This window comes from Salvelinus fontinalis, chromosome 34 (genome assembly GCF_029448725.1).
Source record: "Salvelinus fontinalis isolate EN_2023a chromosome 34, ASM2944872v1, whole genome shotgun sequence".
NCBI lineage: Eukaryota > Metazoa > Chordata > Actinopteri > Salmoniformes > Salmonidae > Salvelinus > Salvelinus fontinalis.
Window position 1 is genome coordinate 17936448 of NC_074698.1, and position 19897 is coordinate 17956344.

The window sequence follows — 19897 nt, forward strand, 5'->3', positions numbered from 1 at the left end:
CTCTGCTTCCATACCATTCACGTCTCCAAAAGCCCACTTTAATATACAGTGATGCCACAGGTAAAAATGGTGATAGAAGAATGTGCTTATGCCTATGTGTATGTAGCTGTAACATTGCTGTGACACTCCCACAGGTGGGACTTCTACTCCACAGGGAAGTGAGCTCCTTGCCTCTGAAACCTGCCTCCCACCTGTTTGCCTCAGCACGCCCCCTCCCTCACTGTTTATAACCAACCTGCAGCCACCGAGAAGCACAGGAAGAGAACGAGAGAGTTTGTGTGTAGAAGAGAGAAAAACGCAGTACAGGTCACTCTCCGAGGACACAGGTAAATTAGCCAGTTTACTGACTCCCACATTCGCTCTCCATCACCCCAGTGAAGGTAAGGCCCAGACTCTCTCTCTGAGTCTCAACGAAACCTGTTGTACCACTCCACTGTAGGGTAGACTATTGTAAATGAGAATAACAAGGGTTTACTCATCTGGTTGTTGAAAATGCTCCATAGAGTAGTATTTTGATGTTGTGTTTTATATTCTCCTGTAGTCAGGTGCACTGACAACAATTCATTATTTGTTCCACTCCTGAGACCTTGACTCAAACCTGTAATTATTCCTCTCTATAACCAGGTTTCCATCCAACCGTTTTAGGCGAGTAAAGTAATGTCGGATAAAAAAAATGTCACAGGCCTAATGGCAACATAACATTTTTCGGTAAACTTTTCAAAATGTCGACAAAACAACATACGCTAGACAAGGTGAGACCTTTTTGTGTCGGTAAAATAAATTATGCGAGAAATGTAGGTGGAAACGCTTTTATGCGCAAATATTGATATAATAATCATCATATCGAAGTAAATTTGGGAGTCACGCGATGACTTGTAGTCCCCCACTACGATTTGTCGGGAAAGCATGAACTGTATTAGGTTACAGATTAAATCAATTATGAATTTAACAGGGTGGTGATAGTGAAAGGTGTTGAGCTTGATGCGCCTTCCCAATAAATATCGAGGGTCTTATTATGGTGACATGATAATCGATGCTTTGCTGCCGTTTAAAAAAAAAATATATTTTTATTTTTAATCTCGCTCTTTTGTCCATAATAATCTCATACGTACGCTTTAGCACTTGCCAATACCAGAGTGGACAAATTTACTATAGAGCCCCACAATGGAGGCGTCATAATACCCATAAAAACTAGCAGTCAAACAGGGAAATGGTTCCAATTGTTTTCACACCATTCATTTTTCCCCACAGGGGATTTTTAGAAACACTTGCTTCATGCTGTGGTACTTTATGTAGCCCAAGGCACTTTTTTTGTGAGAAAACCATCTGTAGAGTTGAAAATGGGATGGAAACCGATTTAACTGCAAAGTATATGTTTATATGCACTACGTTGCATTAGCCTTTTTATCTGCAGCAAGCCAATTTGATGGAAACACATCTCTGCTGGGAAAATGTGCATAGTTTTTAAACACATTTTAGAATATTCTAATAAATCTGTCACCAATTGGATGGAAACATAGCTCATGACATCCTTTTAGATTTGTCCAGTGTTTAGAGTTTTAGCACGCTCAGCTCAGACAGAGAGTCTGACAAAGGGTTGTCTCTGTGAGTGAATTACTGTGTATACTCTTTCTGACAATTATTTAGATTTGTCCTTATGGAATATTTTCATGTATTACCATTAAGCCAAAAAAAACATTACTCAAAGGACTACCCTTGGGCTCATGAGGAAACCCACCTTCAACAATGTAATTCTTCATACATTTTAAACTTTCCCATTTTGGAGTAGACTACATGTTAGGAATTGTCATTGAACCATATTAGACAAACTGTTACACGGGAAGACAGCTGACTGAGATAAAGCTTTGATAAATATGATGTCTATACTTTCTTTCCTCTAGTCGTTAATTGGCATGTTCGTCAACAGACATTTGCTATCTTGATCATCATTCCAGGAAATGTTTGTCACCTGGTGTGTCCCCACTGGCTTCCTTGTGGATGAATTCATTATCCTAGCCTTCATGACTGAATACCACATTACTCCTAACATGATATCAACAAAGCTATGCCACTCACTGTGTCATATTATTCAGCAGCTTAAAGAATACTTTCCTGAAATTCACCTGATCATTGTAGCTATTGATTTCGTTTTTACGTTACTCTTGTCTAAATTATGTTCTTGTTTAGCTGCTTTGTGTTTATTACATTTTAATTTTCAAAGCATGTAAAGTCCTAAGGGCCATAGCTACTGTATATTATACTCACATTCGTGTTGCATTTGCCTTTTAAACAAGGGTAAATAACAGTGAAAAACATGAAAGGACCAATATTATGTTGACTCATTACAATACAGTGCCCTGAGGTTGTAATTCACTGTCTAGCTCAAAATGGCAGTCCTCAACATTTCTGTTGGTGTCTTTGTACTGTGTGTTGATGGCTCCTGGCTGGGATGTTTTGTTAGTCATTTGCATGTGAATGTGGTTGTTATACATCACCAGGCTAACTATGGACTCCGCTGTTGCCTATGGCTTTGTGAAGGCAGAAGATGAGTGGCCACTTGCAGGAAAAATTCTGTGAATGAAAGAGGGAAAACCAATTCAGGATATGTTGCTATGCGCCCTCTGGACCCTTCATGTGATTAACCTGAAGCTCATGGCTAAACATTGACACATTGATAAACATCCTGACGTTTAGCATCCGTACTAGTACTTGTACTGTATGCCGATGCCATTTCACTTTCTAAGTACACTATCTGGGACCGTATAAGAAAACACATTATTATGGATACTTTAATCAGAAAATCAGAAAAAAAATGACATGCATGTCAGTCAGAAACTCCCTGACAGAGTTCACTGTCACACTACTGGTGTTACTGTTCTGTTATTGCTGTTATTAAGAGTACAGTACAAACTAGCTGTCGTTTAGTCACTCAATCACTGTTCCCATCGTATGGGGTCATATGCAGTCAGACACACTAGGGACAGAGTCATAAACACACATAGTGGTAAAGGGCACCACGTGGGGTCATAAAACAGAGCAGGATGAGATGATCCACAGATGGTTTAACTAGCAAAACGGGACAGGACATAAACCTGCTCTGTGTGTGTGTGTGTGTGTGGTGTGTGTGTGTGTGTGTAATGGGCTCCTGTGTTTTAATAGGCCCCTGATTGACACCGAGGGCAAGGAAGATAAAGTTCCTTACAATTTCCTTGTACAGCCTGGACAGGTAATGGGCACTGTTCTCATCTGAATAGCAGACCATGTTGAACATTTTGATAGTTTTCTTGTAATTAGATGTCTTTTGCATTGAACATTTAGTGGCCCCAGGTGGAAAAGGGTTTTCAGACATCAAGTGAATTACTGTGTATACTCTTTCTGACAATTAGGCTTTGGGACTGGTCTATCTCTTGTAAATTTTTTAACCTGTTTAGGGGCCAATTCATTTGTTATGGGGCCCATTTAAATGAAAATACAGTGGGACATGCTGCCTTGTCATTGGACTTCCCTTAATAATTCTAAAGCAAAGGCTCACGTATTAACTCTTGTTGGTGTTGGGAAAGTGGACTGTACAGTAAATGTCATATGACATTAGTAAAAAAAAAAAATATTAAAAAGCAAGGGCGCTCTTGACTGTTCAAGGACAATATGGTGATAGGGAGGATAAGTTAAGTGGCTGGTGTTTTTCCCCACTCCTTCCTTCCCGCGTCTTACTGTAGATGACAAAGGGCTGGTTTCCTGCTAACAAGTCAGAGACAGCAAACAGCATCAGGGATTGTGTAGAACTGTTAATCCGTCACCTAATTAGCCAGACATAACAACTCATTGCAAATGGCACGGAACAACTCTGTGCTAAAGTAGTAGAGAAATGAAATTCTGTTGTTTGACAGAATATATATTTGCTTCCTTAGTGACTGATTGTGTCTACAAAACCATAACTCTCACCTTCCAATATCATTCAATATGAGTCAAAAGTTTTTTTCAGGAGGTGTAGAAAGGTTCCTGGTGTAAGTTTGCAAGATAAGATTGACCAAAACCCTCAACATACAATTTACAAAATGTAATTGATAAATAACATAAGAAGTCCATTATGCTGTTATGTTAAGATAATACTTCCCAAATGAATTAAAGAGAACATTTGGTCATTATGCTCCCTCCTCTAAACAGGCCTATAGACAGTAGGCTACAGACATAGGCAGTAGATTTAGTTCAGACATTTGACCTCTGATCTCATCTTAATGATTCAGAAGTCTCATAGAATTTCTAAACATTCTCATCATTACCATAGATGATTATTCATAACAATGTTCCCTTTCTCACCTTTTCCTCTTCTTTTCTTCCAGGCAGAAGAATTCATCAAGAATGGGTTGCTTCGGATTTCTCAAAGTCATGATGTTTGCTTTTAATGGCATCATCTTTGTAAGTTGGAGATGTTTTCATCTTTTTGAGTAAATTATTGATGATAATAGCAACGGAGTTCAGTTATGCTTCACAATAATGAATCTGCAGGCAATCTGAACACTCCTTATCAATCCTTATCATTTACCACTCCTTATCCTTATTCTGTGTCCCAGAAAAACCTAATCTAAATTGCAATGTGAAAAAATTATGAGAACATGGAACAAAAGGACAGACATTTGTTGTGGTTTTACTACTTTTTATGACACAGACATGTCATTTTGGACCACATAAATAAGATTAGGCACAGAGTAGAGTAGTGTGATGTGCTGCAAGGTAAATGCAGCATGAATGTCAGAGAATGTGAAGGAGCTATTAAATAAATAAATCATTTTACTGTAAAATACCTATGTAGACATAAAAAATTATGAAATGAGAAATGTAGAACGTATTCATATCTCTTGACTTTTTTCACATTTTGTTGTTACAGCCCGAATTCAAAATGGATTAAATCAATAAAAAATCTCACCCATCGACACACAATACCCCATAATAACAAACTGAAAACATGCTTTTAGAAATTTGCCAATTTATTGAAAATGAAATACAGAAATATCTCATTTACATCCACTACCATTCAAAAGTTTGGGATCACTTAGAAATGTCCTTGTTATTGAAAGAAACGCACTTATTTTGTCCATTAAAATAATATCAAATTGATCAGAAATACAGTGTAGACGTTGTAAATGACTATTGTAGCTGGAAACGGCAGATTTTTAATGGAATATCTACATAGGTGTACAGAGGCCCATTATCAGCAACCATCCCTCCTGTGTTCCAATGGCACGTTGTGTTAGCTAATCCAAGTTTATCATTTTAAAAGGCTATTTGATCATTAGAAAACCCTTTTGCAATTATTTCAGCACAGCTGAAAACTGTTCTGATTTAAAGAAGCAATCAACTAGCTTTAGACTAGTTGAGTATCTGGCGCATCAGCATTTGTGGGTTCAATTACAGGCTCAAAATGTCCAGAAACAAAGCACTAACTCCCAGCATTGATTATGCAAGAATGGGCTACCATCAGTCAGGATGTGGCCCAGAAGTTAACTGACAGCATGCCAGGGCAGATTGCAGAGTTCTTGAAAAAGAAGGGTCAACACTGCAAATATTGACTCTTTGCATTAACTTCAAAAGCCTTTGACACTTATGAAATGCTTGTAATTATGCTTCAGTATTCCATAGTAACATCTGACAAAAATATCTAAAGACACTGAAGCAGCAAACTTTGTGAAAATTAATATTTGTGTCATTCTCAAAACTTTTGGCTTTGACTGTAGGAAGAACCCCAGTTGTCTATATAAGGTCCCACAGTTAACAGTATATGACAGAGCATAAACCTTACCATGAAGTCCAAGAAACTCTCCGAGACAGATGCATCATCACAAATCTATCTGGGGAAGGGTATAAAACTATTTCAAGACTGGTGAAAGTTTCCAAGAGCACAGTGGTCTCCATAAATATGGGACTACTCAGAATCTGCCTAGAGCTGGCCGTCCGACCAAAATGAACAACCGAGCAAGGACCTTGGTCAGGGAGGTGACCAAGAACCCAATGACCACTCTGACAGAACTACAGTGTTCCTTGGCTGAGAACCTGCCAGAGGGATAAGTCTCCACAGCACTTCACCAATCTGGGCTTTATGGGTGATTGGCAAAACAGAAGGCACTCCTGAGAAAAAGGCACATGACAGCACGCCTGGAGTGAAAGACTCTTTGAGATCATCAAACAAAAGATTCTGTGGTCTGATGAGACAAAAATGTACTTATTTGGCCTGAATGCAAAGCACTATGTCTGGAGAAAGCCAGGCACAGCTCATCACCCATCTAACACCATCTCTACCGTGAAGCATGGTGGTGGAAGCATTATGCTATGGGGATGCTTTTCAGCGGCAGGGACTGGAAGACTGGTAAGGTTAGAGGGAACAATGAATGGAGCCTAATACAGGCAAATCCTTAATGTGAACCTGCTTCAGATGTGCAAACGACCTTAGACAGGGGTGAAGATTTACATTCCAACAGGACCATGACCCCAAGCATACACCCAAAGCAATATGAATATGATTATGAAGAATAGAATATATGAAAGTCCTAAAGTGGCCCAGCCAAAGTATTGACTCAAGTGTGTGAATACTTACATACAGTAAATGGGATTTCTGTATGTAGATGGGAGAGGGGAAAATAAATGTAATCCATTTTGAATTCTGGCTGTAACAAAACCAAATGTGGAATAAGTCAAAGGGCATGAATACTTTCAGAAGGCACTGTATGTGCATGTTAGGTAAGACACAAAGGGCAGCAGTTGATGTGGTCTTCATTGAATTAATGGAAACCACCCAACAATGCTATGCTCTCTTCCCCCAGTTGGCGAGCGCTGCCATCCTGGGTGTGGGGATCTGGGTGAAGGTGGACAGCGGCTCGATCCTGGGGTTCCTCAAGGTTATAAAAGACGCTCCGGCGGAGATGAACCAGATCCTAAATGTGGGATACCTGTTGATTGCTGTGGGGGCAGTGCTGCTGATCGTAGGTTTCCTGGGCTGCTGTGGTGCCATGAAGGAGAGCAGGTGTATGCTGCTCATTGTAAGTCACCTCAAACATGAGCTATTCATTATATGTGCTATGTTGTCACCAATGTGATTGACAATGACTCAGTCAACAAGCTTGATTATCAAGCTCCTCATCTCTCCTTTTCAGACTTTTCTACAGTAGAGTAGGTAGCTACACTGATAAATGCAACAATTTCAAAGATGTTACTGACTTACAGTTCATATAAGGAAATCAGTCAATTGAAATCAATTCGTTAGGCCCTAATCTATGGATTTCACATGACTGGGAATACAGATATGCATCAGTTGGTCACAGATACCTAAAAAGAAAAGGCGTGGATCAGAAAACCAGTCAGTATCTGGTGTGACCACCTTTCCCCATTTGTAGGTGACAACTACTTCGCATATACATTTTTTTTCTCCACAATTTTGTGTTTTCCAAATCCAATTCCCGTGATATGCAATTCCTGTACGGATTATCCAAAACACGACCCGTCTCGCTTAACCTGGAGGCCAGCCGCACCAATGTGTCGGAGGCTCGAATCGAACCCGGATCTGTAGTCACGCCTCTAGCACTGCGATGTAGTGCATTAGACTGCTGCGCCGCTCGGGAGGCCCTTCCTTCGCATAGAGTTGATCAGGCTGTGGAATGATGTCCCACTCTTAAATGGCTGTGCAAAGTTGCTGGATATTGGCGGGAACTGGAACAAGCTGTCGTACACGTCTATCCAGAGCATCCCAAACTTGCTTAATGGTTGACATGTCTAGTGAGTATGCAGACCATGGAAGAACTGGGACATTTTCAGCTTCCAGGAATTTTGTACAGATCCTTGCGACATGGGGCTGTGCATTATCATGCTAAAACATTAGGTGATGGCGGCAGATGAATGGCACAACAATTGGCCTCAGGATCTCGTCAAAGTATCTCTGTGCATTCAAATTTCCATCGATAAAACGCAATTGTGTTTGTTGTCCGTAGCTATGCCTGCCCATACCATAACCCCACCGCCACCATGGGGTACTCTGTTCACAACGTTGACATCAGCAAACTGCTCGCCCACATGACGCCATCTGCCCGGTACAGTTAAAACCAGGATTTACAGTTGAAACCGAGAAGTATGAAGAGCATACTCCTCCAGCATGCCAGTGCCTATTAAAGAGGAGCATTTGGGGGGTCACGTGATGCCGCGGAGCTGAGCAGACGTTGACAAACCGGGCTCTTCAAAGTTATTCTATTATTACCTAAATAACAACGTTGAAACAATATTCTAACATCGGCTGATAAATTGTCAAGTACTTACCTTCCCAAATAGCCATGGACCGCCGAAAGAGAGGCAAGAAGGACGACCAAAACGTCGTTGACTCCCAAGATAACGATAACGCTAGCAAGATTAGCATTAGCCCTCATAACTCAAACGACAGTTCCAGACTGTTGCTCTCGGCCTCTTGCGAGCCTGCCGACATGCTGGCTACTCTCCTCCGGGAAATTCAGGATGGTAACAAAGGTCTTTCTATGAAAATCGATAAGAGAACGGCCGAACTCCATTCTTCCATTGACGACCTGAAATCCTCCATGAATGATCTCCTTTTGAGAACGACTGAGGCAGAGTTGCGCATTAGCACAGTTGAAGACACCATCGCTCGACATGACCAGGTCTTGATACAACTGCAAAAGGACAATGCCTACCTCAAAAACAAGGTAGATCAGATGGAGAACCAGAGCAGACGTAGTAATATCCGTGTGGTGGGATTGAAAGAGGACAGCGAGGGCCGTGACCCGGTCCGTTTCTTCACTCAATGGATCCCGGATGTCCTAGGCACAATCAACTTCACCAAGCCACTGGAAATCGAACGCGCCCACAGAACATCAGCGCCGAAACCCCGGCCAGATGAGCCCCCACGGGCCGTCCTGGTCAGGTTCCTCCGTTTCCAAGACAGAGAGAAGGTACTGCAACTCGCAAGAGCCAAAGGGGACATAACCATTGATGGCAAGAGGGTCAGCCTTTTCCCGGATATGAGCGCGGATCTCGCAAGACGTCGCAAGCAGTTCAGACCTGCCGCCAAGGCACTGAAGGAGAAGAACATCATCGGCTACCTCATCCACCCTGCGCGGATGAAAGTTCAGTACAACGGTCGAAGCCATCTCTTCAACACGCCGGGAGAAGTGTACACTTTTCTCAAAGAACTGAGCAACGTCTGAGCCAGAACGGTCTCTTTGGGGGATAAGATGCAGTTTGTTTGTTTTCTCTTTTCCGGACTGAACCGCTGATATCCTCCTGGTCGCTATAATTGGTTTGTACATTTTCAACTAACCGTATCTTTCCGGGGTGAGTTCTATTACATTTACAGGAGAGTATATTTTGGTTTAGTACATATCACTGGGCGAAGCAAATAAGTGGGTTTTGGCCCACTGCTTTCCCCCTCATTTATGTTAATCTTTCGAAAAGAGACTCAAGCAGCCCTTACCGTGGGCAGTAAATATTCAGCCATAAATGTCTATTCACAACGTTTGTTTTCAATTTAGAGAGCTCGCAGGTTTTAGTTTACGCCAAGGTTTAGCTAGTAAGAGCAAGATGGAAAGCGAGCAGCAATGTATCTCTACAAGTGTATTCATGTTTGATTGTTGGGATTGTGGTTTTAACCTAACAATCGGGGTGGGTGGGATTCTTTATTTTTTTCCCCTTTTTTCTATGTTTATTGTTTCCTTCCTAAAGAGACACATAGGTCACTTCTGTGTTCAAACCAATGTTGAAACATTTCCTAACTATCTACATATGATAGATTTCCATTCAGTTACATATTTGAAACCCTACTATGCTTAATCCACTAAAATATGTCACATTCAACGTAAAAGGTCTTAACACCCCGATTAAAAGGAAGAGAGTCTATACATACCTTAAGAAATTAAAGGCTGACATCGTGTTTTTACAAGAAACACATCTTACAGCCAGTGAACACAAGAAATTGAAGAGGGAATGGGTAGGACAAGTTTTTGCGTCCTCTTTTAGCTCCAAAGCAAGAGGAACTGCAATTTTGATAAGTAGACACATCCCCTTCTGCGTTAGCAACACCATCTCTGATCCCTCTGGCAGGTTTGTTTTGGTGCAGGGGCATATGTTTTCAGAGTCTTGGACCCTATTGAATATTTATGCTCCTAACTTCGATGACCATATGTTTATTCAGAATGTCTTTCTTCAGGTCGCTCAAGCACCACCAGGATGGTTACTGGTTGGAGGAGATTTTAATTTTTGTTTAGATACAGTTCTTGATAGGTCCTCTGATAAACCCTCACTTCTTACCAAAGCAAGCAAGCTCACCATGTCATTCATGAAAGATCTCAATTTACTAGACATCTGGAGACAGTTGCACCCACAGGATAGGGACTACTCTTTTTATTCACACCCACACAAGACACACACACGCATAGATAACTTTTTACTGTCGACACAACTGTTTCATAGAGTGTTAGATGTCGAGTATCTCCCCAGATTGCTTAGTGACCATTCTCCCCTGGTATTATCAATCTCCATTCCTACCAAGGTAAATGGAGCATATAGATGGAGACTAAATTCTACACTCCTAAAGCAACCTGAATTTTGTGCATTCATCAAAGAGCAGATCAATATTTTCACTTTGACAAACAAACCCTCTGCTCCTGACAGTTTCATTCTTTAGGACACATTGAAGGCCTATCTGAGGGGACAGATCATTTCCTATACTAAAGGGCTGAAGAGAAAACACTGTGCGGAAATGAGTGCCCTTGAATCTGAAATCTCAGAGCTAGAGAAAACCTACCAAAGAGGCCCAACTAAAGATCTATACAGGATTTTGGTAAATAAAAAACTGAAATATAATATTCTGAACACATATCAAGCTGAGAGGGCCATCACTAAATCAAAACAGCGTTATTACGAGCTTGGAGAGAAAGCACACAAAGTATTGGCATGGCAACTGAAAGCAGAGGAAAGTAAGAGGACAATTAATGCTATAGAAACTCTCACTAATGAGATATCTTTCGACCCTACTGAAATTAATAATACTTTTAAGAAATACTATGAAGACCTCTACACTTCCCAATCAAGCGATGATCTATCAGAGATCGACTCCTTTCTCTCCTCTCTCAACCTCCCATGCCTGTCAGGGGAAGACAGCGAGCGCCTGAGTGAACACTTCTCAGTTCCTGAATTGTTGGAGGCCATTAAATCCTTACCTTCTAATAAATCTCCTGGGGAGGATGGCTTCCCTCCAGAGTTCTATAAAGAATGTAGGGAGCTGTTGGTCCCCTACCTTATGGAGGTACTTAAAAAAGCCAGGGAAGACAACTGCTTTCCAGAGTCTTTCTCTCAAGCAGTGATTACTGTAATCCACAAGAAAGGGAAAAATCCACTGAAGTGCGCCTCATATAGACCAATCTCTCTCCTTAGCACGGTCCTCCCCTCCTGCTCCGTGGCTCGACGACTCATTGCGAGCTCACAGAACAGGGCTCCGGGCAGCCGAGCGGAAATGGAGGAAAACTCGCCTCCCTGCGGACCTGGCATCCTTTCACTCCCTCCTCTCTACATTCTCCTCTTCTGTCTCCGCTGCTAAAGCCAATTTCTACCACTCTAAATTCCAAGCATCTGCCTCTAACCCTAGGAAGCTCTTTGCCACCTTCTCCTCCCTCCTGAATCCTCCCCCCCTCCTCCCCCCTCCTCCCTCTCTGCTGATGACTTCGTCAACCATTTTGAAAAGAAGGTCGACGACATCCGATCCTCGTTTGCTAAGTCAAACGACACCGCTGGTTCTGCTCACACTGCCCTACCCTGTGCTTTGACCTCTTTCTCCCCTCTCTCTCCAGATGAAATCTCGCGTCTTGTGACGGCCGGCCGCCCAACAACCTGCCCGCTTGACCCTATCCCCTCCTCTCTTCTCCAGACCATTTCCGGAGACCTTCTCCCTTACCTCACCTCGCTCATCAACTCATCCTTGACCGCTGGCTACGTCCCTTCCGTCTTCAAGAGAGCGAGAGTTGCACCCCTTCTGAAAAAACCTACACTCGATCCCTCCGATGTCAACAACTACAGACCAGTATCCCTTCTTTCTTTTCTCTCCAAAACTCTTGAACGTGCCGTCCTTGGCCAGCTCTCCTGCTATCTCTCTCAGAATGAGCTTCTTGATCCAAATCAGTCAGGTTTCAAGACTAGTCATTCAACTGAGACTGCTCTTCTCTGTGTCACGGAGGCGCTCCGCACTGCTAAAGCTAACTCTCTCTCCTCTGCTCTCATCCTTCTAGACCTATCGGCTGCCTTTGATACTGTGAACCATCAGATCCTCCTCTCCACCCTCTCCGAGCTGGGCATCTCCGGCGCGGCCCACGCTTGGATTGCGTCCTACCTGACAGGTCGCTCCTACCAGGTGGCGTGGCGAGAATCTGTCTCCGCACCACGTGCTCTCACCACTGGTGTCCCCCAGGGCTCTGTTCTAGGCCCTCTCCTATTCTCGCTATACACCAAGTCACTTGGCTCTGTCATATCCTCACATGGTCTCTCCTATCATTGCTATGCAGATGACACACAATTAATCTTCTCCTTTCCCCCCTCTGATAACCAAGTGGTGAATCGCATCTCTGCATGTCTGGCAGACATATCAGTGTGGATGACGGATCACCACCTCAAGCTGAACCTCGGCAAGACGGAGCTGCTCTTCCTCCCGGGGAAGGACTGCCCGTTCCATGATCTCGCCATCACGGTTGACAACTCCATTGTGTCCTCCTCCCAGAGTGCTAAGAACCTTGGCGTGATCCTGGACAACACCCTGTCGTTCTCAACTAACATCAAGGCGGTGACCCGTTCCTGTAGGTTCATGCTCTACAACATTCGCAGAGTACGACCCTGCCTCACGCAGGAAGCGGCGCAGGTCCTAATCCAGGCACTTGTCATCTCCCGTCTGGATTACTGCAACTCGCTGTTGGCTGGGCTCCCTGCCTGTGCCATTAAACCCCTACAACTCATCCAGAACGCCGCAGCCCGTCTGGTGTTCAACTTTCCCAAGTTCTCTCACGTCACCCCGCTCCTCCGCTCTCTCCACTGGCTTCCAGTTGAAGCTCGCATCCGCTACAAGACCATGGTGCTTGCCTACGGAGCTGTGAGGGGAACGGCACCTCCGTACCTTCAGGCTCTGATCAGGCCCTACACCCAAACAAGGGCACTGCGTTCATCCACCTCTGGCCTGCTCGCCTCCCTACCTCTGAGGAAGTACAGTTCCCGCTCAGCCCAGTCAAAACTGTTCGCTGCTCTGGCACCCCAATGGTGGAACAAACTCCCTCACGACGCCAGGTCAGCGGAGTCAATCACCACCTTCCGGAGACACCTGAAACCCCACCTCTTTAAGGAATACCTAGGATAGGATAATGTAATCCTTCTAACCCCCCCCCCCCCCCCCCCTTAAAAGAGTTAGATGCACTATTGTAAAGTGGTTGTTCCACTGGATATCATAAGGTGAATGCACCAATTTGTATGTCGCTCTGGATAAGAGCGTCTGCTAAATGACTTAAATGTAATGTAAATGTTAACACAGATTGTAAACTGGTCACCAGGATGCTATCTAAGAGACTGGAGTTATGTCTTCCCCTGTTAGTCAACCCAGACCAGACTGGCTTCATAATTAATAGATTGTCCTCCAACAATCTCAGAAGGTTCTTTGATATAATTCACCTTGCTAACAAAAACAAAATACCTAGTGTCGCAGTCTCCCTCGATGCTGAAAAGGCCTTTGATAGGGTTGAATGGCCATACCTCTTTCGCGTCTTGGAAAAGTTTGGTTTAGGTACCGGGTTTGTAAATTTGATAAAATCACTCTACAAATCTCCTAAAGCTAGGATTGCTACCAACGGGATTACTTCCTCCTCTTTCCCTCTCTATAGGGGGAACAGACAAGGTTGCCCAATTAGCCCCCACCTCTTTGCCCTCGCCATCGAACCGTTGGCTGAGGCTATTAGAACGTGCCCTGACATACATGGCTTTGAGGTGGGCCCCCATACCCATAAATTATCACTCTTTGCGGACGACCTTATCTTATTTCTAACAAACCCAGAACACTCCCTCTCTCACTTGCAGATCCTACTACAGTGTTATAGTTCTTTCTCTGGATATAAGGTCAATTTAGATAAAAGCGAAATCTTACCGTTGTCTGTCTTTGACCATCATACCATCAAGCACAAGTTTCCTTTTAGATGGTCGCCTATGGGCTTCACATATTTGGGCATAATGGTGGATGGTAACCTGAACAACCTCTATAAACTCAATCTGGCCAATTTGTTGCAAAAGGTGGAGGGTGACCTTTGTAAATGGATGGACTTACCTCTCACTCTACTGGGTAGAATCAATGTAATTAAAATGAATGTCCTGCCCAGATTTCTATATATGTTTCAATCTCTCCCTATCCCTGTTCCCGCAGCATTCTTTTCCTCTCTCGACAAGATGACCAGACGGTTTATCTGGCACGGCAAAACCCCTAGGGTCAGTTTAATTTCCTCCATCAGCTTTATATCACCCCATCTAGACTGCACAAGTTCAACCCTGATATCTCCTCCCTATGTTTTAGATGTGGCTCAGATGAAGGAACATTCCTCCATTCCACTTGGCAGTGTTCAAAACTACACAGTTTCTGGCAGGGGGTATGCGATACCATATCCTCAATTCATGGGGTTGCATTCCCTCTAGACCCGGAGGTCTGTCTACTGGGCAACTTTACTAACACCAATCTTAGGCAAAGCCATACTATAAAGCTAACAGAAATATTGTTAGCGATCGCCAAGAAATGTATCGCCTTGAAATGGAAATTGGATTCCCCCCTGCCAGTTGCAATGTGGCTATCAGAAGTTAATAGTTGTATCCCACTGGAGAAAATTACTTACCGCTTGAGGAATAAGTTAAATACATTTTACAGAACTTGGCAACCTTTTATTGACTATATGGAGAATCTCCCCCCACATCACATTGAATGAACCTCTAGATTATCCTTATATAATGTTTCACACGTAACGTATAATATGTAGCCTACGGCAGGTGACCTTATGATCCAATGTCTCATTATTATTTTTATTTTTTATTGTATGTCTGTATATATAATTATAATTTGTTTTATTTTTTCTTTCTTTGTTACGCTCATCTGTTATTGTCACTTTGTCCTATTGTTGTCTAATATCTTGTCATTTTTGTCTTGAATGTTGTTAATTGGAAAATGCAAAAATAAAATACTTTAAAAAAAAAAGAGGAGCATTTGCACACTGAAGTTGGTTATGATGCCAAACTGCAGTCGGGACAAGACCCTGTTGAGGACGACGAGCATGCAGTGTGCAAGCACTTAGAAAAAACAATTCCAGACAAGGACATGGGGGGAACAGAGGGTTAAATACACAACATGTAATGATGGAATTGAAACCAGGTGTGTGGGCAGACAAGACAAAACAAATGGAAAATGAAAAGTGGATCGATGATGGCTAGAAGACCGGTGACGTCGACCGCCGACAAACAAGGAGAGGAACCGACTTCAGTCGAAGTCGTGACAAATGCTTACTAACAGGGATGTAAACAAATTTCTGCACAAAATTTGAGAGAAATAAGCTTTTTGAACATATGGAACATTTCTGGGATCTTTTTATTTCAGCTCATGAAACATGAGACCAAAACTTTACATGTTGTGTTTTATATATTTGTTGAGTATATATGAAATGTGTGTAAATGCACTGTAATCGGTTTTCTCAGTCCAACCACTCAATCTCTCTTTCTTATTGTCTCCTTTTCCTCTTTTTCTAGTTCTTTCTGATTGTGTTGGTGTTGTTCATTGCAGAGGTGGCTGGAGCAGTGGTTATCCTGATGTTTAAACCCTTGGTAAGCGTACATAGAGCTCATTCACTCTCCTCATATTGCTTAAGGGGGTTACAGACTGTCTGTGGAGAATTTGATGAAAAGACTAGACTCTTAGAAAAAAAGGTGCTATCTAGAATCTAAAAGGGTTCTTTGGCTGTTCCTATAGGAGAACCCTTTGAAGAACCCCTTGTGGTTCCATGTAGAACTCCTTTTGGTTCCAGGTAGAACCCCTTTTGGTTCCAGGTAGAACTCTTTTGGGTTCCCTTTCCACAGAGGGTTCAACATAGAACCCTTTTGGGTTCTACCTGGAACAAAAAGAGTTCTCCTATGGGGACAGCTGAAAAACCCTTTTGGAACCGTTTTTTCTAAGAGTGTGTGATTTGTGTTATGTCTTTCAGGCAGGTCAGTTGATTGAGAAACTGGGCACCAAAGTGGTTCAGAACATTAGGAAGGACTATGGAGAAAATTCAGACGTCACCGCTCTCTGGAATGTTACTATGGATACGGTACTTTACAATATCTTGCCGGCCTGTTTTAATACCTTGGAAATAAGATGTTAGGCCTGCAAATAATGTCTCAAATAACATTATGTCATTTATATTTGCTTGTGTATTAGAAATCTTATTCAGTTTAGTCAACAGAATTGTTCTAATAAGATCTGTCTCTGTGTCCACTCTAGCTAAAGTGCTGTGGATTCTACAACTATACAGACTTCACTGACTCTCCATTTGAAAAATACACCCATCTCTATCCTCAACAGTGCTGCCACAGTGCTGATTTCAGCTCTTGTGATGGTACAAGTGCTGTATGTTAAGTTCATGTTTTAAGTATCCCTATATTTCAGTTATTACGGTGATATCACTGTTATTAGTACGCCTGCGCAGTAGTATAACTGTCGGTGGAACTGGCCTGAGTGTAATGGTGACGATGTACGGTGAAGTAAACCTTGTTCAACTGGAACCTAGTCGTTGTGTCATTTTGAGTTAACACTGTAGTCAGTGCGGATCCAAACTTAGTACGAGCTCTGAACTCATCACCTCAACAAGTTAATCACACTACATCCATACTCGAACTCATCAATGGAAGGCCCATTTGAGAATGTAACACACTTTACTGTTGGACACCCAGTGGCCTCACCTGTCTAAATAACTGTATTACATTTGTGTGTCCCCACAGACAATCATCGGCTGCTTCCCAAAGCTTATGCAACTGATTGATGAAAACACTATTGTCATTGTGGCAGTGGCATTGGGAATCGCTGCTCTTGAGGTACTGTTGACTCCTTCCCTCCCTCGGTCTATTTCAAGGTCACATTCCCTTTAGTTTTGAAATACCACAAATGTAAATGTAGATGCTTTGATGCAAATTCAACCAAAATAATGTGATGTTGTGTTCAGATTCGTACAGTGGGCTTTGTTTAAAAGTATAGCATAACCAAAGCATTTATTTACTGTTCCTGTTTCCCTAGATATTGGCGATGGTTGTCTCCATGACTTTGTACTGCATAATAGGCTCAAAGAGTGACTGACTGAAAACCAATGGAGGGAGGGCCATGGAGACATCTGCCTGGATGGCATCTCTGGACCCTCCTTAGGACAACTACAGGGATGGATGCATAAGAATCTCTGAAATCACCAAGGCTGAAGAGAAATCTAAGGAAGCTTTGTGATAAGGATAGGCGCCCCACCACTGAGCCAGTTTAAATGAAATCCTGTGCGAGATTATTGGATATGGGAAAATGTCTATTTGTATTGAAATCTTTTATTGTATACATATTTCACCTGAAAATGATGCTGTCTTACATTTAGATTGAAGCAAAACATTGCGTCCTATGTTCATTCCACTCTGCACAGTATCATCAAGGTTTATATTAAAATAACATTATCAATTCACTGTCAGGAAATATATATGTGCCACTTTTTATAATTTTATTAATTGATTTTCTACAGATGCTACATGCTCTGGAGAATGAATAAAAAGGTTGCAACTTGCAACGTTCTGAAAATAAGTTTAACTGATTTATTGCATTGTAACTATTGTATAATGGCAATGTTTTTAAATTACGTTTAACTCACGTTTTGGTATCAGAGACACATCTTTCCTAGTCCAAGTTCTCTCTAAAATACACTGCTCAAAAAAATAAAGGGAACACTTAAACAACACAATGTAACTCCAAGTCAACCACACTTCTGTGAAATCAAACTGTCCACTTAGGAAGCGACACTGATTGACAATAAATTTCACATGCTGTTGTGCAAATGGAATAGGCAAAAGGTGGAAATTATAGGCAATTAGCAAGACACCCCCAATAAAGGAGTGATTCTGCAGGTGGTGACCACAGACCACTTCTCATTTCCTATGCTTCCTGGCTGATGTTTTGGTCACTTTTGAATGCTGGCGGTGCTCTCACTCTAGTGGTAGCATGAGACGGAGTCTACAACCCACACAAGTGGCTCAGGTAGTGTAGCTCATCCAGGATGGCCCATCAATGCGAGCTGTGGCAAGAAGGTTTACTGTGTCTGTCAGCGTAGTGTCCAGAGCATGGAGGCGCTACCAGGAGACAGGCCAGTACATCAGGAGACGTGGAGGAGGCCGTAGGAGGGCAACAACCCAGCAGCAGGACCGCTACCTCCGCCTTTGTGCAAGGAGGAGCACTGCCAGAGCCCTGCAAAATGACCTCCAGCAAGCCACAAATGTGCATGTGTCAGCATATGGTCTCACAAGGGGTCTGAGGATCTCATCTCGGTACCTAATGGCAGTCAGGCTACCTCTGCCGAGCACATGGAGGGCTGTGCGGCCCCCAAAGAAATGCCACCCCACACCATGACTGACCCACCGCCAAATCGGTCATGCTGGAGGATGTTGCAGGCAGCAGAACGTTCTCCACGGCGTCTCCAGACTCTGTCACGTCTGTCACGCAAATTTGCCAATCTTGGTGTTCTCTGGCAAATGCCAAACGTCCTGCAGAGTGTTGGGCTGTAAGCACAACCCCCACCTGTGGACGTCGGGCCCTCATACCATCTTCATGGAGTCTGTTTCTGACCGTTTGAGCAGACACATGCACATTTGTGGCCTGCTGGAGGTCATTTTGCAGGGCTCTGGCAGTGCTCCTCCTTGCACAAAGGCGGAGGTAGCGGTCCTGCTGCTGGGTTGTTGCCCTCCTACGGCCTCCTCCACGTCTCCTGATGTACTGGCCTGTCTCCTGTTGGCGCCTCCATGCTCTGGACACTACGCTGACAGACACAGTAAACCTTCTTGCCACAGCTCGCATTGATGTGCCATCCTGGATGAGCTGCACTACCTGAGCCACTTGTGTGGGTTGTAGACTCCGTCTCATGCTACCACTAGAGTGAGAGCACCGCCAGCATTCAAAAGTGACCAAAACATCAGCCAGGAAGCATAGGAACTGAGAAGTGGTCTGTGGTCACCACCTGCAGAATCACTCCTTTATTGGGGGTGTCTTGCTAATTGCCTATAATTTCCACCTTTTGTCTATTCCATTTGCACAACAGCATGTGAAATTTATTGTCAATCAGTGTTGCTTCCTAAGTGGACAGTTTGATTTCACGGAAGTGTGATTGACTTGGAGTTACATTGTGTTGTTTAAGTGTTCCCTTTATTTTTTTGAGCAGTGTAGTTCAATCTGTGTGGTGTCTATCTGCTGTTGGAAATTCTTTCTTTAGTGTCTTCAAAGAAAGGATGCAAAACGGAGATTCACCACAGAACAGAGTTACTCAACCCAGAGGCGCAACATCGCGAGACTTCCGGGAACGCTTGCGAAACAGACAACCGACCAGGCCGGGGTTTGTGGTTTAAAAAGTTAATGAGAGAAATGAAATATAAAGGCACAACGTAGTTTCGAGGCAGTGTCTTAAGTAATTGAACATGTTATTACTCAAACCTCGTGAAAGTGACAAACTGACACGTTTTCATTTTCGTCCAAAAACTTTAAGGAGTGCATTTGATTTTGACGGCCTGCACATGCGCAGTTTGGCGCGAGACGACCGTTAGAGCCGATGACGTTTTCTATGCATGAGTTTAGCTAGCAACG

The 19897-nt window shown here is 43.1% G+C and overlaps 1 protein-coding gene across 3 annotated transcripts; it reads left to right on the forward strand.

The window, feature by feature from the left end:
- Positions 1-221: 221 nt before the first annotated feature.
- LOC129833378 (tetraspanin-1-like) lies at positions 222-17854 on the forward strand. Of its 3 annotated transcripts, none has more exons than XM_055897932.1 (9): positions 222-326; positions 3160-3226; positions 4341-4416; positions 6816-7031; positions 15793-15867; positions 16245-16352; positions 16526-16651; positions 17023-17115; positions 17315-17854. In XM_055897932.1, exons 3-9 carry the CDS (start codon positions 4360-4362, stop codon positions 17372-17374), a joined length of 735 nt encoding a protein of 244 aa, XP_055753907.1. In that variant the 5' UTR covers positions 222-326; positions 3160-3226; positions 4341-4359; the 3' UTR covers positions 17375-17854. The 3 variants fall into 3 exon arrangements, with proteins under 3 accessions (XP_055753907.1, XP_055753908.1, XP_055753909.1); XM_055897934.1 differs by having other exon boundaries at positions 258-380; XM_055897933.1 differs by lacking the exon at positions 3160-3226 and having other exon boundaries at positions 224-326.
- Positions 17855-19897: the final 2043 nt, after the last annotated feature.